General features: G+C 42.5%; 1 protein-coding gene across 1 annotated transcript; it reads right to left on the bottom strand.

Moving 5' to 3' along the window:
• Positions 1 to 6,801: 6,801 nt before the first annotated feature.
• On the bottom strand, positions 6,802 to 23,354 carry ZNF333 (zinc finger protein 333). The gene is given in 11 exon segments (XM_023763955.1): positions 6,802 to 8,226; positions 8,228 to 9,052; positions 9,546 to 9,628; positions 10,171 to 10,266; positions 10,898 to 11,024; positions 11,655 to 11,743; positions 14,971 to 15,052; positions 16,103 to 16,219; positions 18,618 to 18,700; positions 20,270 to 20,312; positions 23,312 to 23,354. Coding segments are annotated over 9 exon segments (1,743 nt in total). The 5' UTR covers positions 18,663 to 18,700; positions 20,270 to 20,312; positions 23,312 to 23,354; the 3' UTR covers positions 6,802 to 7,947.
• Positions 23,355 to 24,261: the final 907 nt, after the last annotated feature.

Below are 24,261 nucleotides of genomic sequence, written 5' to 3'. Positions count from 1 at the left end.
AGTTAAATATATATAACAAGGAAAACCATCATCAAAGGTCTACCTTATAACAACATAAAAGAGTAAAGTAATGTTCAGCTAAATACCTGTATTTGGCCTCCCTACCTACATGCCTTGACTTCTTCACTCTTCATTTCAAAAGACTTACTAATTTTTAATTTAAAAATATTTCTCTTACTCACCATGTGCTGTACACAGATCAAGACAGATCCAGTTCCTGATTTCACAAAGCTTATATGTAAAAAAAAAATGTTAGAGTAAAATCAATAGAGTTTCTACATCCTTACATTTTATAAATTTGAGTTGTGTGCAATATATATGTATTATTTCATCTAGGCAAAACCCAATCCAAAGCAATTTCACCTGGAAGAATTTCCCTATGGGTTTCCATGGACCACATTTGTATAATTTGAACATATGGGAAATGCCTGTAAATGGGTATAACATTAAAAACATCCATGGTCCATAGTGATACCTAAAAATATCAGCTAATAATTGTAAAAGATGAGATAAAATTAGAAAATTATGATTTTTCAATATCAAGTAAATGGCCACTAAAACAAAATGTAAAAGGCTGTTGGAGGACAGGCTACTCCCACACTGCCAAAAAAAAAAAAAAAAAAAAAAAACACCTCACAGATTACTGATTAATTACAAGGGCCAAATTTACAATAGGGAAATCTGACAGTCACCGTATGACCTTAATGATCAGCTTAACATTGTCAATAGTGGGCAACCTAACATTAACTCCTGATAAGACATGACTTTACAACATCCTATGTGTGTAAATAAAGAATTATTGACAAATCAGTCTAACCAAAATCTAATCCAGTGTATCAATCAAGGGTTGGGAAACTATAACATGCAGGCTAAATCCAAGCATCTGCCTGCTTTTATAAATAAACTTTTATTGGAACACATCCACAGTCATGTGTTGATGGATTTTCTATGCCTCCTTTCATACTACAATGTCAGAGTTAAGTTGTTGTGAAAGACACTGCAAAATCCCAAAGCCAAAATATTTACTCACTGGCCCATGACAGAAAGAGCTTGCTGGGACCTGTTCTTTCAGACCTGAGTATTAGTATACATAAAATACATGGAACAGAATAACAAGTTAAATAACATCATGAGGAAACAATCAGGCAAATCAAGAACATAGTGCATTCAACAAGCCAGGTGATCTGGACTCTTCTAAAGTCAGTATCATTTAAAAAGATAATATCATCTTTTTTTTAATATATTTTATTGATTTTTTACAGAGAGGAAGGGAGAGAGATAGAGAGTTAGAAACATCGATCAGCTGCCTCCTGCACATCTCCCACTGGGGATGTGCCCGCAACCCAGGTACATGCCCTTGACCGGAATCGAACCTGGGACCCTTCAGTCCGCAGGCTGACGCTCTATCCACTGAGCCAAACCGGTTTCGGCGATAATATCATCTTAAAAAGTGACTAAGTCTATTCTAGAAACCAGATAAAAGCAACATAACAATCAAATTCAATGTCAATCTACCAGTAAGTGGTATTCTGATTCAAATATACAGCTATAAAAATATTTTGGAAGCAACTGAAATAATTTAAATATGTATCAATTATTAAAATTAAAGTTATTAAATTGCTAATATTCTTTGGTGTTTGTAATAATAGTATTCTAGTTATGAGGAGAATATTCTTTAGATTCTTCAATATTTACCAGGTATTGGTAAATATTGAAGAATGAAGTGTCATGATATCTGCCACTATCAAAGGTTTTAGCAAGAAAATGTATATGTATGTATATACATTAAGACTTCTAATGTGACACTATATAATTGTTGACTCTAAAGGGTACATGAGTGTTTCTTGTACCATTCCAAATTCAATTTAAAAATTGTAAATAAAGGTATCATAAAAGTAAATATATTAGCTATTATTAATACAAATTCCTAGGTGTGCAGAAAATGTCTTTTCCTCTGCACAAAAGTAATTTTGTAGTTATCTTATAAAACTATAAATTTGCATGGCTATATGGTAATGGATTTAAAATCCAAAAATGATAAAACAATATTATTAAAATATTAGGAGAAAATTGAGAGAATCTGAACTTCTCTGCCTAGCAAACAAAAAATGGAAATGAGTATTGTTCCCAACCTAACAATAAAAAAAATCCATGTAAACTACAAAGTCATTAATTTTCTTAAACCCATAAGACAATTGAGGTAAAGGGCAACAAAGTAACCTAAAATCTAAGGAAAGACAGGATCATCCAAGGAGAGACCATCAGGAGAACTGGTTCATTTATGGCAGAGCACAAAGGAAGTGATTTGGATGCAAAACGAATAGTTGAAAATAATTCACCTAAATATTTAATGAATTGCTAAGGGCCAAGTGTGAGTAATCATGATAGTATAGAGTCTCTGGGGGGGCGGGGGTGGCAGAAATGTGGAGAGACCCTCTCTGAGATGCAGCTTCACAGGAAAGGTCTACAGCTGACAGTGAAGCAAATGATGAAAACCCTCTGTCAAAACAGCCCCACCATAAGCACAAGATAACAAGGTAGCACTAGAATATAATGAAGCCCAGATGCAATGACTACCACTAGATAGCTCTCTCAAAAATATTCTAGTAAAAATATAGGTGTGCCTATTGCCATTAATTAATAATATAAACCTCAGTGTCCACTGTTCTACACACATTGTCCAACATTCAACCAAAAATTATGAAATACATCAGCAAAAACAGTCCATGAAGTGTTCAACACAACCAGACTGAGGGCTAAACTAACAGACACAGAATTTTAATAATTATGAATAATATGTTAAAGGCTCTAAAGTAGTAGTTATCACCTGGGGGGCATTTTGTCCTAGGGAACATTTGGCAATTTCTGGAGACATCTTTAGTTTCACAGCTGGAGGGGTACCTACTGTAGTAAGTGCAGGCAAGAGATTCTGCTCAGCATTGTACAATGTACAGGACAGCCCCAGCCACAAAAAAAGTATCCAGCCCCCCAAATGTCAATAATGCTGAGGTTGAGAAGTTCTGTTCTAAACTCCCTTATATTATACAGATGCTAAAAACAGATGTCTACCTTTTCACTATTAAAAACTAGAAAATGTCTACAAAAACATATAAGGTGTAAAGAGAATAACTTTTAACAGGAAATGTCATGTTTTCTTCTGTTACCCCAAAGTTGAGAAACCCCATTCTCCTGGAAAAGGGGCAATATGTATGAACATATGGGAAATTTCAAAAGAAAATAGAGGCCACAATTTAATATTTCATTAACAACATACCTTTAATCAAAATCCAAAGGCATAGAAAAAACTAACAAGCTTTACTACTTAAAGTTTCTGGATGATAAAGATCACCATTAATAAAGCCTGAAGACTATGTAAAATATTTTAATGTTAATAAGAGATTAATCCATAATTTAAAGTAATTTTTAAATTGCAATGATAAAATGCTATAAATGTATTGGAAGATTATAGGTCATTAACAGAAAAAGAAAAATGCTAAGACATAGTAATCAAGAATACTGAAATTAATACAAGAAGCTAATATTGCAGAAATTAGAAAAATATAGAGTTGGATAACATTCAACATTGGTTAGACCAGAGTGAAATGGATATTCTCATTAAGTACTAGGATAAATTAATATACACACTTACTTTATTCAGCAATTTGTTACTAGCTATGAAAGTTTTTTTTTTAAATATATTTTATTGATTTTTTAGAGACAGGAAGGGAGAGAGATAGAGAGTTGGAAACATCGATGAGAGAGAAACATCGATTCAGCTGCCTCCTGCACACTCCCCACTGGGGATGTGCCCGCAACCAAGGTACATGCCCTTGACCGGAATCGAACCTGGGACCCTTCAGTCCACAGGCCGACGCTCTATCCACTGAGCCAAACCAGTCAGGGCACTAGCTATGAAAGTTTAAGATGCATATATCCTAGGGCCCACAAATCCCACTTCTTTTAGTCTACCTTAGAGAAATGCTCTCATATTCATAGGAAGGTATTTATTAGAAGGTGTTTTAAGTAAATTTTACAAGAATGATCAATTGAAAAGTATGCAAGCAATAGAATGTACAACACCAAGAGTGAACCCTAATGCAAACTATGGACTTTTGGTGAGCATCAACGTAGGTTCATCAATTGTAACAAATGCACCATACCAGTGAGTGATGTTGATAATGAGGGAGGCTATACATGTGTGGGGGCAAGGGTAGACAGGAAAATTGGTAAACCTTCCTCTTAACATTGCTGTAAACCTAAAACTTCTCTGAAAAAAAAATAGTTTTTTTAAAAATAGAGGGGTTAATTTCCAAAATATATAAAGTACTCATGCAACTCAACAAAAGGAAAATAAGTAATCTAATTTAAAAATGGGCAAAGGACCTGAATAGAAACTTCTCCAAAGAGGACATACAAATGGCCAAGTGACATATGAAAAAATGCTCAATGTCACTAATCATCAGAGATGCAGATTAAAATGACAATAAGATACCACCTCACACCTTCCAGAATGGCTACCATCAATAAATCAACAAGTGTGGGAGAGGGTGTGGAGAAAAAGGAACCCTAGTACATCGCTGGTGGCTATGCAGACTGATACAACCACTATGGAAAATAGTGTGAAGTTTCCTCAAAATGGAACTGCCATATGACCTAGTGATCCCACTTAGAGGAACACAGTTAAACCTGTTTCTTGAAAGTCTCCCATCTCAAACAATTCAGTTCTTGACCAAGTTGTTCACAGAAAAAAATGTCTCAGTCATCGACCAAAACTTCAGTTTTTCACCTCAGCATAACAAAAGTGTCTCTCGAGCAACAAACAAAGAAGAGAATGCATTTGCTGCTGGAGAAATGAAAGCTTAGCACAACTTTAAAAACCTAAAGAGGCCATCAAGAGTGCTGTTAAAAAAAAAAAAACGAGAGTGCTAATGTTGGTAAGGGTGTGAAAGTACTCACAAAACAACAATCACAGACAACTGAATAGGTAGAAAAACTGTTGTTTACTGGATAAAGGAAAAGTAACTAGCCAGTGATAGATTTCAGAAGCAGTGCTATATAAAAAATTCGTTTGAGGCTAGTAGGGTGTGGTTTGATAAATTTAAGAAAAGAAGTGTTTATAGATTAAGCAGTACATTAAACATGTACTATATGTAAGAAAGTTTAAAACAGGAAATCACTGGGGGGTCTGGAACATATTAATTCAATTTACATTATTTCTAATGGGAAAAAATGATTCGGTTTTCGAACAAATCACTTCTCAAACAGCCTTAGGTTTGAGAACCAAGTTTCCACTGGATATCCTAAGAAACATGAAACACCAATCAGAAAGAATGTATGCACCCCTATGTTCATAGCAGCACAATTTAAAATAGCTAAGATCTGGAAACAGCCCAAGTGCCCATCAGTAGACGAGTGGACTAAAAAGCTGTAGTACATTTACAACATGGAATACTATGCAGCATGGAGTAACCTGGAGAGTATTATGCTAAGTGAAATAAGCCAGTCAGAGAAAGACAAGTAACACAGGATCTCACTCATATGTGGAATCTAATTAACAAAATAAACTGACAAAATAGATCCAGAGACATAGAAGCATGGAACAGACTGTTGAATCTCAGAGGGAAGGCAGGGGTGGGTAGGTGGGAAGAGATCAACCAAAGAACTAGTATGCATATATGCATAACCCGTGGATGCAGACAATAGGGTGAAGGCCTGGGGCGGGTGGTGGGGGCAGGCTAGAAGAGGTCAATGGGGGGAAACAGGGGACATACCATATTTTATTTTCCTGTGTATATGGCACTATTTTTTTTCTAAAATCGTTAGACTGAAAACAAGGGGTCTTATATATGGAAGTCACCAAAGAGGGAGCCTCAAGGTGTGTAGTTGCCCATACCTTGTTCAACAGGCTTCCTCCAATCACAAGCCTTATTGTTACTGATGTCAGCTGATGCTGTAATTAGAGGAGGAGGTGGAGAGTGCGAGGTGCAATGGGGACCAGAGTGTTCTGAGCCCATAAAGATGTCAAAAAATAAAAAGATAAATACCGGTAAGCGATTGTCTTATTCTGCAAAATTTAAACTGAATGTAATCAGTTATGCAAAAGAGCCTGGAAACAGAGCTGCAGAGAGACAATTTGGACCTCCTCCCCAAGTGTATGGTCAGACAATGGAGAAAACAGGAAGAACAACTCCTTTAGATGCCAAAAAAGAAGGCCTTAAGAGGAAAACCAGCAAAATGTTTAAAATATTGATTTCTTAATTTGGGGTTGGAAAAGTGGGGGCATCTTATATATGGGGGTGTCTTATACACGGAAAAATACAGTATGTAATATGTCCAACAATAACAATTTTTTTAATTAAAAAAATGAAACACTTTGCAGATACCAGAAAAAAAAATATCAAAAAAGTTTATTTAATTGCTTCAAAATATATAAATTAAAAATTGATAGAATTACAAGATTTATTCAGCAATCCAAAATCATGGTGAAAGAGTTAAATGTAGCTCTTTTAGTACATGATAGATCAGAAACTGCTATGGACCAAATGTTTGTGTCCACCAACATTCATATGTTAATGCCCAGTGCAATGGTAGCTGGAGATGGGGCCTTTGGAAGGTGATTAGATTATGGGAGTAGACCCCTCTTGGATGGGATTAGTGCCCTTATAAAAGGGACACCAGAAAGTTCCCTCAATCCTTCTGTCATGTGAGTACAGAGGGAGAAGCTGGCCATCTGTGAACCAGGAAGCAGATGTCAAATTTGCTAGTGCCTTGATCTTAGATTTCCAGGCTCCAGAACTGTGAGAAATAAATTTCTGTTGTTTATAACCCACCCAGCCTATAGTATTTTTGTTATAGCAGCCTGAACTGATTAAGACAGAGACCAATATTTATTATAAATGTGCAGATTTTGAAACACAAATAATAGGCTGGATCTAGTAGACATATGTAGAATACATTGATTTCAACCACCCATGAAGCACTTATAAAAACTGACCATATACTAAGTGCATCTGTTAGAAATTGTATTCGACTGTAATAAGCCCATCTCTGCCTTCCCTTCCCCACCTCCCTCCTCAAAAAAGCCAATGTCATGTACTAGTAAGAAGTGCATCTAACAAGATATTCAGAAATAAATAGTTCGGGGCTGGTGCAGACACATAAAGATACCAACTGGGAAACCAGAATGTTTGTAACTTCTGGCCATACTCTCTTTAGCCCGTGGCTTTAATCCTCATGGTCACAGATGGCTCCTCTAGCACTGGACACCATGTCTGCTTGTGCAAAAGGCAAGTAGAGGGAGCCGGCTAAATGAAACCACTCCTTTCCAATCTCTTTCCTAGGAGTCACACCCAGCGACTTATACTGACCAGAACTGGGCAATGTGGCCTCTAACTACAAGGACTGGGAGATGGAGGTTTTTTAATAGTGCACATTACCAATGTGAACAAAAAAACTTAGGTTCTGTTGTAAAGAAGAAAGGGCAGTTTTGGTAGGCAACTAGTAGGATGTGCCATACTAGACCCAAAAGAAATCTCAACAAAAACCCAAAGACCACACACTCTGCTCAGTGTAATTAAATTAGAAACCAACAACAGAAAGGCAACTAAGAAACACCCAGATATATGCAGCAACTTTCCAGAATGACAGAAATGTTCTATATCTTGAATGGGGTGTTGGTTACATGTATATATACATCTGTCCAACTCATCTAACTCATAATATTTATGCATTCCACTATAAATAATTATACCTCTACAAAAATATAACCATGCATAGTTATTTAAAAATCTAATTACAAGTTAGTAATGTGTCAAAGATTTAATAATGGAAACTAAAACAATATTTAGAATCAAACAAAAATTAGACATCAAAACATGTTATGAAGCTAAACAAGTACTATAAGAGATTATTATAGGCCCAAATGTTTATATTTTTAAAAATTGGAAGTTAATTAGCAATAGGCCTACCAAATGTATGAGACACTGATAAAGGCAGGCTGCCATTCCTAACGTTTTCTCTCCTGGTATGAATCCTTTTATGCACAGTAAGTGAAGAGCTGTGCCTGAACGCTTTCTCGCACTGATTACATTCATAGGGTTTTCCTGTAGTGTGTGTTCTCACATGTACAATAAGGTGTGAAGACTGACCAAAGGCTCGCCCGCATTCCTGACAGGCATAGGGCTTCTTGCCGGTGTGGGTCCTTGCATGTTTCCTGAGGGATGAGGGGCTCACTAAAGGCTCGCCCACATTCCTGGCACGCGTAGGGCTTCTCTCCAGTGTGGGTTCGCATGTGACTCTTGAGGGTTGAGAGACGACTCAACACCTGACCACAAGTAGTACACTCATAAAGTTTCTCCCCCGTGTGGATCCTCTTGTGAACGTTCAGATGGGTGCTCGTCCGGAAGGGCTTTCCACACTGGTTACACTCATACGGTTTCTCTCTGGTGTGAGTTCGCAGATGAGTCTTCAGTGACGAATGTTCCCTGAAAGCTTTCCCACACTGACTGCATTCAAAGGGCTTCTCTCCAGTGTGAGTTCTCATGTGGCTCCTCAGAGAAGACGGCTGATTAAAAGCTTTCCCACAGTCCTTACATTCATAGGGCTTCTCACCCGTGTGGTTTCTCTGGTGCAAAATCAGGTTAAAGTTCCTTGTGAAGGTTTTCCCACACTGACTACATTCAAAAGGTTTCTCTCCTGTGTGTGTCCTCATGTGGCGTCGCAGATTCGAGGAGTACTTGAAGGCGTGCCTACATTCCTGACATTCAAAGTACTTCTCTGAGGTATGGGTCTTCTCGTGCCTGATAAGGTCAGAGCTGTATCTGAAGGACTTTTCACATTTGTTACATGCGTAGGTTTTATCTCCACTATGCCCACTATGGGTCTTCTCGTGCACTATTAGGTGAGTGGTCTGGAAGGATTTCCCACTCTCTGGGCATTCATAGGGGTTGCCTCCAGCATAAATTCTCTCACACTGAAAAAGTTGTTTGATACTGTTAAAGGGTTCCCCAAGTTCATTATACTTATAGAGTTTTTCTCCAGGCAGGGGTTGCTCCTGTCAATTGAGGAAAATGTGAAGACCAAATATTTCATTATAATCATCGACCTTCTCCCCCAAGTAAATTGTGTGTAGAATCAAGAACATTTCTACAGCTGAAGCTTTTACCATTTTCATGTGTCTATACTATTTCGTACTCTAAGTTCTATCAAGTGGATGCAATTCCACAAAGAGCTATCATTTTCATTACTTGCATGGGGCTTCTTAGATATAGACTTTTTCTGAATTGTTTAAGACTACACTATGTCTGTGTCCCATTTAGGAACATGGTGAGTTGTGGGAATTCTATGAAGATGTGTCTTAATCTACATTTCAAGTTTTCTCCCACTTCATCATGACATTCACAGACTCTCTACCAAGAAAATGCTTTCTCTTGCATGAGCATCCCTTGCCTTAAATCTCTCTCTAGCCACATGTGCTGTTTTTCTAACCAGCAGCAACTCCAGACTTCCTACTATAAAGGACCAAGAATAACTGTTGTGTACCTTACCCTTTCTATGCCAATGGATGCAATCTTCGCAAAAGTATCTTGGTTAAGAATTGACTCTTGGGGTTGAGGTTGAGGTTGAGGTTCTGAAATGAATTAAAGGTGAGGGGGAGAAATTAAATGTTCAGAGAAGGAAACTAGGGTCAAGATGACCAAAAAAGTAAGCTAGGACAAGTAGATTATTTTTTAAATACTGATCTTAAATATGGGACGAAAGGGTGAAAAGGAGAATGTACCAGAGAGCAAAAGAAAATTTTAAGGCATTTGGCTATATGAGGAGTCAAGAAATCACAGAGACAAAGGATAGAAATAGTAGATAATTTACTAAGAAAGTATTCTATGATATTGAGAGAAAGTATTAACAATCTACAGGAGGGAGGAACTGGATGAAATACACACATGAAAATGCTAAATGTGAAGGGAAGGAGGGATAAATTGTTCTATGAAACCAGAGTAATGTATTTGAGATAAAAAGAGAAAGGAAAAAAGGTGAAACTCACTAAGGGAGCTCAACCAATAGCCTTCTCTGTCAAAGGCAATGAAAGTATGTCCCTTACTGACACTTTCCAAATTGAGCATTCATCTTACCAATCAGAGCTAGCGCTCCCCTGATATGCCTGGCACTCACCTGTTTGGACTCCTGGGAACATCCCTCTATCAGTGATCCACAGCTCTTCTCTTTGCTCCAAATAGGAAAAGGTGCTGAGTTTGCATAGTTGATCTCCTGCTCGTGGGGAAAGACACATGGTGTGGGCAGACTACTCCTGCCATAAAGCCAGGGCTGATATTCTGAAGTCATTAGGAGCGCTGGAGATGGAAGCAGTGAAATGCGCATGCCTAAATGTTGATGGGCACAGGAGAGCTCTTTCACTAAGGAACAAGCTCCTTCGCTGGGTCCCCAAGGACACTGGGACATTCCAGTCCCCAAAACCGAGAGCCTAGCTCAGGGATGTACGTATTTGAGAAGCCCAGAAACAGCAGATAGATATTCATTTCCATGGCAAGGCCACTAGACTATCTGTATATATAAAAGCCTAAGCAACCGTCCAACCGTCCGGTAGCTATGATGCACACTGACCACCAGGGGGCAGACACTCAACACAGGAGCAGAAACCACAGGCATGGAAACATGGGACAGACTAATAAATCTCAGAGGGAAGGGGGATGGTGGGAAGAGATGAACCAAAGATCTTATTTGCATATTAGAGGCCCAAAGCACAGATTCGTGCACCGGTGGGGTCCCTCAGCCTGGCCTTGTCTGCCTTTTCATCTCTCAGTTTCCAAACCAGCACAGTTCCAGGAATCCCCATACTTGCTGCATGAGTGTATGGATGAAGTGATGAGAGCAGTCTTACCCACAGAGGCCAGGTTCCTGTAGTTCTCTAGCATCACATCTCTATACAGGCTTCTCTGGGCAGAGTCTAGAAACATCCATTCTTCTGGGGTGAAGAGCACAGTCACATCTGCAAAGGTGACTGGTTCCTAAAATGCACACCCATTCAGGCTCAGTCAGGGGCCACTTCTGCCAACACTTAAGAGGATGGTGGGGAGTTGGCAAGCCTGGGAACAGAGACACTGTGTGGAGGATTTTCAGATGGGGCTCTGAGGTACCTCAGAATCTGCCCTTGGGCTTAGGCCTCAAAACTAAAATTCTCTCTCTACTCTTTCCTTCCTGAGCGATAGCACCCAGAGGCGTAGTGCCAAAGGACCTCAACTTCATGACAGGACTTAGCTATTGACAATTAGCTAGGAAGCTCTTGCAGTTTTATTCCCCTTCAGTCCCAGGGTCCAGCAGACGTAAGCATGTGGCAGGCAAGAAAAAGGCAAGAGAGAAATATTTGCTCCAGGGGACCATGACGGTTAGGAGACAAGGACAGCTCACATCCTGGCTTTATTTTCCCCCCTGATGCTCAGCAGAACATGGCACTTAACAACCTGGAGAAGGTCTGACTGAGGGGGCATGTTCGTTGCCAGGGCTGTCCTCCACCCACTGAGAGAAGCCCCATTCCTAGATGCCTGGAGGCCAGCCCTGTGGGGTCTAAAAGCTCCAGGTAATGAGAAGGGGACAGGGGGCAAAGCAAGAAAGAAGAGCAAGGAGCACTTCTTACTTACCTGTACACAGGTAGACAGCACCCCAGGAACCACAGCTTCTTTCTCCACGCTTGCCTCCTGTAGCCACACAGGCTCTTGAGCAAGCAGAGCTAGAGGAGAAGGGGAGAGCTGTGAAGCCCAGTGAACATACTCCCAGGACCAAGGGCTGCCCACCCTGATTGTTAGTGATCATATGTGTACACACACCCATGCACACACTCATAGGGACATGCACAGTGCCCATACTCCCAGCCTCCTTCTCAGTTTTTTGTATAAGCACCTCCTCCATCTCCCCATGATGCAGACCTTCCTCTCCTCATCTCCCTCAGTACTCTCTGCCTCAGCTGGCAACCTGCCCCTCTACTTGGCCAACTCTACTTGACAATGCTGACTCAGATCTGAATTCCAGACCAGACACCCAACCATCGGCTCCAATCTCTCCACTTACCTATCTGGGGGAACAAGAATGGAATATCCAGAATGAGCTAGAAAGCAAGGCTGTCGCCCCAGCAGGCAGCTCTAAGGAACAAGGATTATTCTCAGGCCTTGATCTTGCCCTGCTGGGCTGTGAACTTGCTTGGGACCCGTGACCCCTTTTTTCTCTCCTGTTGGGAATGGAAATGCCTGTCCTAAGCAGGCCTCACCATTGTATTCTGGAAGCAGAGATCTCCTTTCTGATTTCACAGGTTCACAGATAAAGAGAAGTTTGCCCCAGGCTGGATCACACCCTAAGCCTCACCCATATCTGATTTGGATGATTTACATAATAAAATGTGGGCCTTTTTTCAGTTGATGGGATTTAGATGAAATTTTAGACTGCTGGAATGGGTAAAAATTGGAGGAACATTGGGACCACAGTTGCATGTGGGGAAGGCACCAATTTGTGGGAGCCAGAGGGCAGACTGTTATGGGTTGGATTGTGTTCCCAAATAAAAGAGGAAGTTCTAACTCATGGTACCTCAGAATGTGACCTTATTTGAAAATAGGGTGTTTGCAGATGTAATTAGTTAAATGAAGTTACAGTGGAGCAGAGTGGGCCCTTAATCCAATAATTGTACTTATAAGAGGAAAAGAGACACAGAAACAGGGACACATGAGGGGAGAAGACCATGTGACAATGCAGGCAGAGACTGGACTGATGCATCTACAAGCCAAGGAACACCAAGGATGCCAACAACCACCAGAAGCCAGGAGAGAGGCAAAGAAGAACCCTCCCCTCCAAATTTCATAGGAAGTATCACCCTGCAGACATCTTGATTTCACACTTCTGTGCCTTTAGAACTATGATATATAAATTTGTTGTTTCATCACCCCCCCTCCCCCGCCCACACACACACACACACACACACACACACAAAATGCGCTCACCACCTTCTTCTCAAAGGCTATTCCTCTTCCAGTGTTCCCAATCTCAGGAAGTGACATCCCTGCCTCAGAATGAAATCTCTCCCCTCTCTGACACTCTACAGACCCCAAAAATTAATCCCCCCAAAAATAAATCAGTAGTGACATCTCTACTTGAAGCACCCACCTCTCCCCAACTCCACCCACCCACTTCCTTTCCCCCTAACCCTGTCCTCACCATGGCTAATGCCACATCATACCTTTCTCCCTCCTGGATCCACTTAAATGTCACACCCTCAAGACTTAGATGTCACAACCCTGTCCCCCGCACGGCATTTGGCACATAAATGCTCTGGATCATCTGGTAAATGAATGTACATACTACTCATCAAATTGTCTCAATTTGACCTCCTACGTGTCTTAGAATGAATGTTCCATGCTTACCTACCGTGCAGATAAAAGTTAACATAGAAGGCTTGAGAGTGCTCCTTAGCAAGGCCTGATGGCAAAGTTGGACCTTGGCTGGGGTCTGGAAACTTGGATTTCAAGAGGGATCCCACCACCCTACCTGATAAGAGTAGTTCACTCTGCTTAAACAGTCTGTACAGTGTAGTTTGTGCTGAATGCCTGCTTCCCTTCTAGGAGTCTGGAACGTACATATGTTCTGGGCAGAGGGTGCCTACATGCCCAGCCACTAGTGAAAACCCTGGGTGCTGAGTCTCTAATGAGCCTCCCTGGCAGACAACACTTTGCATGTGTTGTCCCAGCCCACTGAGGGGAATTAAGTGCTTCCCATGTAATTCAGCTGGGAAAGGAGTCTGGAAGCTGTGCCTCGTTCCCTCCAGACTTCACCCCATTAACCTTTTCCCTTGGCTGATTTTGCTTTGTATCCTTTCCCTGTGATAAACCATAGCCACGCATACAACTATATGCTGTGCCCTATGAGACTTCCTAGGAAGTCACCAAACCATGGAATTGTCTTAAGGGCACTCGCCCCAGCTCTAGGCCACCACCATTCCATTCCTAACTGCCTTCATCCACCACTCACATCTTCTCTGAAGCCCATCATCCTCCCCGGTGCTGTGAGTTCTGTTAGGTGCACGGTACCACTCACCTAAATGCGCCCCTACTCTCAGTAGCCTTAGGACATGAGCCAGGGTTCTGTTCCCACGCTTCCAGGCCCTAAATGATCTGGAGCCCATTCACTCTTGTCAGCTCATACCACTCTCCACTTCCCTCTGCCCCTACCACAGCCTCCCATGGGCCCGCCCCTGGGTATACCAGGCCCTGAGGGGTTTTACAGAAGCTGTTCCTAGGCCTGAAATCCTCTCTCCAAACAGCACAATATCTGGCCAAACTACTTGACACAGTAATTATGATGTAATCCAGTGCCTGCAATTAAAGTTAAGATGCTGTCTGTCCTCCAGAATTTTTTCCCCTACTTCTCAGGAAATGTGCCTTTTACATAATTGTATCTCTCCTAAAGAGAGGTCTGGCCAGCTGAGTGGGGCCTGCTCTTTTTTTTAATATATCAATTTTTTAATATCAATTATCTTAATCCTCACCTGAGGATATATTTGAGAGAGAGAGAAAAAAAAAAAAAAAGAAAGAGAGAGACAGAAACATCAATTGGTTGCCTCCCATAGATGACCAGACTGGGGATCGAACCTGCAACCTTTTGACATACAGGACAATGCTCCAATCAACTGAGCCACTTGGCCAGGGCTATATCAATTGTTTTATGACAATAGCTCCTTTGGTTAAAAAGCATGTTTGTTGTTGACACTAGAACCTGTTCTTTCAAAACAGAAAGATCTGAAACCCAAAAAAACAAAAACCTGAGAACTGTGAAATGTCTTTCCCCTTGAACACACAGATAATGAGAGAGGTCTTTAAGTATTCTGACTGCCATCAGAGGAAATGAAGGCTGGAGATGCAAGTTCCCACAGGACAGCCAAGCCCTCTGACTGTGATTCCACCAGGACTCACTCACCCTTGGCCGCCCAGGGGTCAGGAAGGCCCAGTGCAGGCTCCAGCGTGGCAACCCCCTGAATCTGTATAGCCGCCTTCAGTCCCTGGACAGAGTGACAGGGACAGATTAGAGTCACATGGTGATGGAAGGGATCCATTCACACCTGCTCACTGACTGAACTCTCATGACTGGTCCTGATTTGGAGAACATTTGATATGAGGACATGCCCTGATTACCTGCCCAGAATTACCCAATTCTTCAGGACAAGGCTAATCACTGTGTTAGAACTGCAACTCCAAGGATAGAGAGAAGGGGCCCCCGTGGAGGAGGCCTCCTCTGAGCATCCTCCAGCTGTGGGGGAAATGCTGGAGCAAAGCTAGCAGTGGGTGCCAGCAGGTTGAGGGGTAGGGGTAGAGGGCATGAACCCATGAAAATGAGGGGAGTTAGGAAGGAAGCCCTGTTGTGGAAGAAAGGATTTGAATGGTTCTCTACTGGTAGCTGCTCTCTTTGGAAAGGTACCTAACCTGACCTGCACTTCTAAGGGATGCTGCTGGCCTCTATGCCCAGAGTGGGACCAGTGGAAGCAGGAGTCTGTTAAAAGCAGTTCCTGGTGACTCCAGGAAGGGTGGTAGCAGGGGGGACAGGAAGGCAGTCAAAAGTAGGTTATGGCTTGGCAGAAAAGCTCGCAGGACTTGGTGGTGGATGGGAAATAAATGCACAAGTCTCTGAGGGCAGGTGATGGGCAGGGGCTGGTGGGAGGCCCCTTCTCCTCAGGAAAGTGTCCCCTTCTGATACTCTCAGTCATCAGCCTGGACACTCCTAACCCAGCCCTTAGATCACCGGACCTGCTCATTCCTATAGGTTTCCTGATGTTTGTGAGGGTGGAAAGATTGGGAGGAAGAAAGGCTGGACCAAAAAAGGCAAGTTCAGAGTGCTAATCCTGCCACCTGCCACCTTCGAGGTTTGCCTTCCATGCAGAAATGCTAGGGCCTGTTCAGTTCTTACTAGGAGCTAAGCCTGGGCCTCCAGCATGTTCAGGTTTCCAACAGAGGGCCCTAGATGCTTCTTCCCCTCTGGCCTCCTCATTTACAAAAATCCTAAACCCTGGCCTTACGGGCGGAGGCCCCCGCAGCAAACCCCCTCCCAAACTTACTGTGTATCCAGAAGGCCAAGGTGACTCCCAGAGAGGTGGCCGGTCCTCTGGAGGTGAAAGTATCTCCCTCTCTCCCATCATGGGCCGGATCTGCATCCTCAAATCAAGCCCTGGCCCCTAAGAAAAGAAGTAGAGAATGCTGATCAGGACAAAGGTAGCTGAGGTTTTTCTTGGCCTCAGAGACCCTTGGTTTATGAATAGTGAAGTCAGAAATTGGGGCACGTGGGTCTGGCAGTTTCAGACCTGATGACTCTTTTACTCCACTGAAGGCACCAGCCACCACCAAGGGTCTCCAAGGGCAGATCACGACAGACCTGACCCCTTCTGGTTTCGGGGGGCCCTGGCTGGAGGTGAGGCCACAAGCCCTCAGAGGCACTACAGGATGTTTGACCACAGAAAGGTTGGAAGCCCTCGGTTCTGAGTATGAACCATGGTCTGTGTTTTCTTAGATTCTGTGTTTGTATATTTGGCATCCACCAATCATAGGGCCAAATTACCGGCCAGTTGTTTACGTTTCCCATGCCACCAAGAACCACCTCCCTAGCCACTTCTCATACAAGCCAATACTCCCCCATCCTAAAGCACCCAGACCTGGTGCCAGACAACCAGGTCCCCCAGAATTATTCAAACTCGCCAATCCTGTTTATTCTGCCCTGTGCAAACCCCAATAAAGGCTCTGACCTACACTCTTCCCTCTCTCCCTTCTGCCTCTGGAGATGGTGGTCTAAGGAGTTAGGCCTGCATTCAACTCCCACCTCCAAATCCAACTCGACCACCTGTGGCTGATGTGTCTTAGAGATGAACTGCTCAACTTCTCTACATGTGTCTGGAAGTGGATCTCCTCTGCCCACTCAGAACATTCTGTGACTGCCTATTTCCTGGGGCTCAGATGCAGCAGGAGACCCCTCCTCTCCCACACTCGGTGCTCACTACTGATCGGGAATGGAGTTCTGTGGAAGGTGCTGGAGCCCCATGCTGAGAGGAAAGAGCCACAGAAACCAGAGAGGACCTGCCCATTGTGGCATCCTTCCTCCTCCCACAGTCCACCTGCCAGTCAAAACATGGAGACGGTGAGGGCCTGGAGATGCCTTCAGCAGCACCTATCTGTTCATTCCTACAGTCAGCAAACATCGAGAGCTCCAGGAATGCTCTGTAAGGGGTTACTGCACCGATCCTGGCAGATGAGGCCCCTGCAATCCAGCAGCTCCAATAACACATTTGCAGATCTCAAGTTCTCAAAAAGCACATGCCCTTTGCCAAGCAGCTATTGGAAGACATCCTCTACTAAACAAGAATGTAAGACAAGGACATCGAGGACCTGGGGAGGAGGGGGTCTCAGCTGCCCTGGGGTCTGTTGCAAGCTGTGCAGGGTAAGGGTTTTGGCTGCCCGGCAGCCCATACCAGGCTATGCAGGGTGAGGCTCCCCATGCCTAGGGCACAGGAACAGGACAGAGGTCTCTACAACCCAGGCCACGCCACCCCTTCCCCTGGGCCAGCATCTATGATGCACAGAGGTCAACACCATCCATAACAGAGGGAAAGGTGTGCAGACTGAGGAAACCCAGAGAACTCACTGACTCTGGGACAAGTAGGCCCAGTCCAGGGTTGAAGCTGGGCTTTGTGTGTCCCTCTACCTAAACCCTAACCCTCAAAATTCCCAACAATGGGAACCCACATTTCGGAAGCTCCTGCAGTTTGAGAAAGCAGGAACTCAGAGCCAAAGTGGGGATGGAGGGGCTCCATGTGTATCTTCTCGTACACTGTAATGTACAAGCTGGTTCTGAAGGTTCTTCTCCACTTTGAAAAGGGCTTCTTTGCAGTCTGGGGTCTCAACTTGTCTCCGAAGCAGGGAGGGATCCCTGACAACTTTCCCACGCTCTTTATAACCAGTGTGGCCCTCTCTCCTGTGGGTCTCTTGTTCATGTCCAGGTATGGTTCCTCCAGAAGCCTTTCACACCACAGTTAAATCCTCAGATGTCTTCTCTCCAGGCAAAGTTTGCTCCTGACAAGGGGTGGATGATGATGAAAAGCTCTCCAGCATCTCTGCCGCACCCAGGGATGCTCCCAACAGAGGTACGTCTTCAGCATTTGAAGAGGTGCACCTTGTTTACACAGGTTGAGTTCTTCGAAAACACTGCAGGCTCCACCACCAGGCTCTCTCACATTTATAACTGTCCTGGGGCTGCCCTAACAGACAGCATGTCTCTCATGACTGCTGCAGATAAATCACATTTCACACAATCGATGTCTGACTCACACCAATGGGAATGCTTACTTGGAGGAACTGTCTATGAAGAAAGAGTCTTAAGCAACAAAGGTGGAGTTCACCCACATTAATGAGTCATGGATTGTGTGAACAGTCATAGTCACAGTGTCCTCTTCAACACTGTGGGGGATGCTCCTGAGGAAGTGTCCTGGCTCAAATGTCTCCCTGGCCCTGGGGTGCATTTCCAACCGACGTATCATCAACTTCTCCAATGAGAGGGAATAAAGGATCACCTGCCGTGAATCTTACCTTTTGCAAATCATGAGATGAATTTTCCTCCAAAATATCCTGCATAGGAGTAGACTCTTTGGATTTAGATTGAGATTCCCAATCTAAAATGAGTTGTAAACAAAACAAAAAGAGGACACTTTGTTCAGAAAGAAATGGTGGTATGAAATTGACACAGAAAAAAAAATGTGTTTTTAATATTGACCCTAAACTTGGGGAGGTACTGAAAGGAAAGAAGGTATCAGTGAGCAAAGCGAGTAGAGCTGTATATGGAATTTGGAAGCGACAGGAACAAGGAGGAAATGAGAGGCTATTTTTCCGAGCAAAAGATTCCATGGAGAATGTGACTGACGTTGCCAGAAAGAATGTTATCAGACAAACAAGTAAGAAGCAATTAGACAACACATATAGAAATGTTTAACTTGAAGAGGAATTGGATAATCATTGTGGGTAAAGATGTAGAGAAATCAAAACCTTCATCCACCACTGGTGGGAACAGAGAATGGTACACCTGTTTTTAGACAACAGTTTGGTAGTTCCTCAAAAAGTTAAACATAGGGTTACCATATGCCCAGCAACTTCATTCCTAAGGATATACTCAAGAAAACTAAAAGCATGTCCACATGAAATCTTGTACATGAATGTTCACAACAACATATTCACATTGCCAAAAAGTATAATGTCCATCAATAACTGATTGGGTAAACAACATGTGGTCCATCCATACAATGGAAAGAATGATGCATGCTACAACATGGATGAATCTCAAAAATGTTATACTGAGTGAAATATGACATAACAAAGGTCACATGTTATATGATTATTTATATGAAATGTCCAGAACAGGCAAATCCATATAAATAGGAAGCAAATCAATGGTTGCCAAGGGCTGGAGGGAGATGAGTGGGGAGTGACTGATAACAGGCATAGGTTTCATTTCGAGATGATGGAAATATTCTGGAGTTCAGTAGTGGTGATAACACAACTTTGTAAATATACTAAAAAAAAAACACTGAATTGCACGGTTTAAAAGGTTGCATCTTGTGGTTTGTGAACATCGCAAATTTTCTTAAAAAACAAAAAAAAAGGAACATATCTTTTTCTGAAACCAAAGAGCTAAAATGTGAAAAGAGAAAAAAGCTCACGCAACTTACTTGAAAAACCTCATACCAAATAGCCTATTTCCCCTAAAAATAGAGGACCTTTAAAATGCTCTAAGACTGATACTTTCCAGGCACCAACCCATAATAGGGTTGGTCACAAGATCTCTGGGTCCCCTGGTACTGACCCACACCCACGACACAAAGAATGCCTCGGTCTGCTGCCCTCAGCTCTTCTCTTGGTCCCACCTGGGCAGGATTTTCAAAAGATTCCCAGGTGGTTCTAATGTGCAGCCAAGGTTGAGAATCACTGCCCTAGAGGAACTCAGCGGCCAGCTCTAAATGAGCCCCACTCTGCAGTCAGACTCCAGAAGTAGGCAGAGCCCCTCCTCCAAAGCCACTTCCCACCAGAGGTCATGCACTGAAGGAGGTCGCCAGGTCCCCTGGAGCAGGGCAGAAGACGTTCCACACATCCCTTCCCTTTTCTTCCTTAGCTGATGGTGAGGAGAGAGGGGACAGAGCTCAGGACTACTAATTATCTACTCCCACCAACCCAAATCCCCAACCCCTCACCGTGACACCAGCCCCGGGTTTAAGGTCTCAGTAGGCATCCTCCCTGCAATTTAAGGAGACCGAGTATAAGAAGAGTGAGGGTGGAAGCAGAACACCAAACAGGGGTTTGACTCAGGTAATCCCATTTTTGTGGGCCACCATTGGGGTGACCAAGTGAAAAACCCAATAAGCAACATATTGAGCCCCACGCCACCTTTCAGACCATGGCAGATGACCGTTTCTACTATTGCCTCTCCCCTAATAAAAGGATCATTTTTTCTCTTATATTCCCTCAAAATACCTCTAACAACCTCCACTGCCCTTATCCAGTTGTGATTTTTATATTTATTTGTTTAGGTGATATTGACTCCCTCTCTCCAACCATGACGTAAACTAAGTATAGGACTATGTCCACTTTTTTCAGGACCCCAAATCCCACCACCAGCACAGCATTTGATGCATACTAAATACTCTATATACTAAGGGTTGGCAAACTTTTTCTTTACTGTAAAAGGCCAGACAGTAAGTATCTTAGGACTTATGGGCAATATGGTCTCTACAGCAACTATTTTAACTACAGTTGCAGCACAAAAACAGCCATAAAAAAAACACATTTTTAAAAATGCGTTCCAATAAAACTATTTATAGGAACCAGCATTGGGTCAGTTTTGGCCCAGAGGCCAAAGTTTGCCAACACCTGCTTTATATCACCAAACTCAATTCTACCTCTCGCATGTGTTTCAAACACGGCATCTTCCCCAATTCCACAGGCATCCTCACGACCCAACTACCATCATCTAAGTCCTGAACGTATCCAAGTTCCTATATACCGACTCCACCTATCCCAAACTCCATGCTTCATCCATCAACTGCTGTTCTGTCTATATTGCAAATAAAATCATGTCACTCCCCTGCTTAAAATTCTGATTCAGGGGCTTCCCAATCAATGGCCTTAGAACAAGATCCAAAGTTTATAATGACCTTAAGGGCCATGCCTTCCTCCCCAACCTGGCTCATCCATTCCACATTTTGTTTCCTCTACTTTGGCTTTCCCATTCTTTTCTGGATCCTGGAACCCACTAGGCTTTGTACTGCCTGAGGGACTGTGCATCTGGAAATGCTCTCAAAACTCCTCCCCATTCCTACTTCACAGTCCGATCCCTTGTCTAACTACATACAACTCATCTTTTAGGTTCAAACATTTGTCCCTTTTGAAATGTTTTTCCTGACCTCCTCCTAAAGTTCTCCTGTTCCATGTTTCCATATTGCCCTTGTCATGATAAATTTAAAATCTGTCTTCCCAACTAGAATAAAACCTCCACAGAGACAAGCACTATATCTATTTTGGCAGCATTGTTTTCCCCTGTTCAGGGCCCAGTCCATCCAGGGCATTCCAACAAAATGTGCCAAACCATCAACACTCCCCAAGGACAATTCAGCATAGCTGGCCTACAGTGGCACATGCCTGCACACACAGGCACACACAAAAATATAACACCACAAAAATGACTTAATAGGATCACAGCCAGTCGGCCTGGAGGTCAAATCCCTCTAGTATTAACTACAACAATCAAGGCTTAACTACAACAAGACTGCGCACAAAGACCACTAGGGGGTGTACCAAGAAAGCGTAAAAAATGGGGAGACAAAGAAACAGGACAAAACTATCAAAGGAGGATATTGAGTTCAGAACCACACTTTTGAGGTCTCTCAAGAGGCTTCTAGAGTCTGTCGATAAACTTGATGAGATGTACAGGAAATCTAATGAGACCCTCGATGGTGTGATAAAGGACCATCTAGAAAGTAAGCATACACTGACTGAAATAAAGAATATTATACAGACTCCCAACAGCAGACCAGAGGAGCGCAAGAATTAAGTCAAAGATTTGAAATGCGAAGAAGCGAGGAACACCCAACCGGAAAAGCAAAATGAAAAAAGAACCCAAAAATACGAAGATAGTGTAAGGAGCCTCTGGGACAGCTTCAAACGTACCAACATCAGAATTATAGGGGTACCAGAAGATGAGAGAGAGCAAGATATTGAAAACCTATTTGAAGAAATAATGACAGAAAACTTCCCCCACCTGGTGAAAGAAATAGACTTACAGGTCCAGGAAGCGCAGAGAACCCCAAACAAAAGGAATCCAAAGAGGACCACACCAAGACACACCATCATTAAAATGCCAAGAGCAAAAGACAAAGAGAGAATTTTAAAAGCAGCAAGAGAAAGAAACTCAGTTACCTACAAGGGAATACCCATACGACTGTCAGCTGATTTCTCAACAGAAACTTTGCAGGCCAGAAGGGAGTGGCAAGAAATATTCAAAGTGATGAATGCCAAGAACCTACAACCAAGATTACTTTATCCAGCAAAGCTATCATTCAGAATTGAAGGTCAGATAAAGAGCTTCACAGATAAGGAAAAGCTAAAGGAGTTCATCACCACCAAACCACTATTATATGAAATGCTGAAAGGTATCCTTTAAGAAGAGGAAGAAGAAGAAAAAGGTAAAGATACAAATTATGAACAACAAATATGCATCTATCAACAAGTGAATCTAAGAATCAAGTGAATAAATAACCTGATGTACAGAATGAACTGGTGATTATAATAGAATCAGGGACATAGAAAGGGAATGGACTGACTATTCTTGGGGGGAAAAGGGGTGTGGGAGATGCGGGAAGAGACTGGACAAAAATCGTGCACCTATGGATGAGGACAGTGGGTGGGGAGTGAGGGCGGAGGGTGGGGTGGGAGCTGGAAGGAGGGGAGTTATGGGGGGGAAAAAAGAGGAACAAATGTAATAATCTGAACAATAAAGATTTAATTAAAAAAAATCAAAACCTAAAAAAAAAAAATGACTTAATAGTATAATGCCTGTTTAGGCAACAAATACATATCAACAACTGACTCTAAAAATCAAAATAAACGAACAAGAAATATAATGAACAAAATAAACTGGTGAATAAAATAGAATCAGAGGAATGGAAGCATAGAACAGACTGATGAACCTGGGGGGGGGGGGGGGGGGGAGACAGGAAGAGATTAACCAAAGATCTTACCTATGGACACAGACAGTACGGTGGTGAAGGCCTGGGGTGGGGTGGAAACCAGGTGGAGGGGAGCTATGGGGGAAGAAAGGGAGACATCAGTAATACTCTCAACAATAAAGTTTTTTTTAAAATGCCTGTTCATATAATACAATCCACAAGAGACTTCAGATGTCTTTAAGTAATGTTGATTCTTTCTAAAAAGGCAAGGTGAGACATGTATTCTTTCTGAAAACAAACATCTCACTCATAAAATTGAAATCTGATGTTTAGTTTTCCTCCAGAATTATTTTTTTCCTCATTTCTGAGTAGAGTGAACTTTAACCCTATTATTTAAAATAAAAATTTAAAAGAAGACATCCCATTTATGGCCAACTCAATTTCAATTCCCATTACTAACAAAACTATGTCATCTTTTTCCTGGAGTCCCATGTTTTGAAGCTTGTGGTACTTACAGGCTTGGGGTAATTGAGAACTGAATCGCTTACTTTTCCTTGATAAGATTTGTGACATCACTGAGAAATAGCTTTTCTTAAGACACCCTCACCTTGCAGTGGAAAAAAAAAAAAAAACTGACATTCACAAAGTCACAAATTAAAAGCCCAGCCGGTGTGGCTAGTGGTTGAGCATCGACCCATGAACTAGGAGGTCAGGGTTCGATTCCCGGTCAGGGCACATGTCCAGGTTGCGGGCTCCATCCCCAGTGTGGGGTGTGCAGGAGGCAGCCCATCGATGATTCTCTCTCATCAATGATGTTTCTATCTCTCTCTCCCCCTCTCCCTTCCTCTCTGAAATCAATAAAAATACATTTTAAAAATAAAAGAAAGAAAAGAAGGAAGAGATATGAAAGGAAAAGGCAACAAAAGCTACCGTTAACAGGTCCTAAATTTAGGAACTGCAAATCGCCAGTCACAAATAAAAAATAAAAAAATCGTCATCTAGTTCATCCCTTGATAGAAGAT

Source organism: Myotis lucifugus, unplaced genomic scaffold (assembly GCF_000147115.1).
Source record: "Myotis lucifugus unplaced genomic scaffold, Myoluc2.0 scaffold_310, whole genome shotgun sequence".
Lineage (NCBI taxonomy): Eukaryota > Metazoa > Chordata > Mammalia > Chiroptera > Vespertilionidae > Myotis > Myotis lucifugus.
This window is presented reverse-complemented; position numbering and strand designations above follow the sequence as displayed.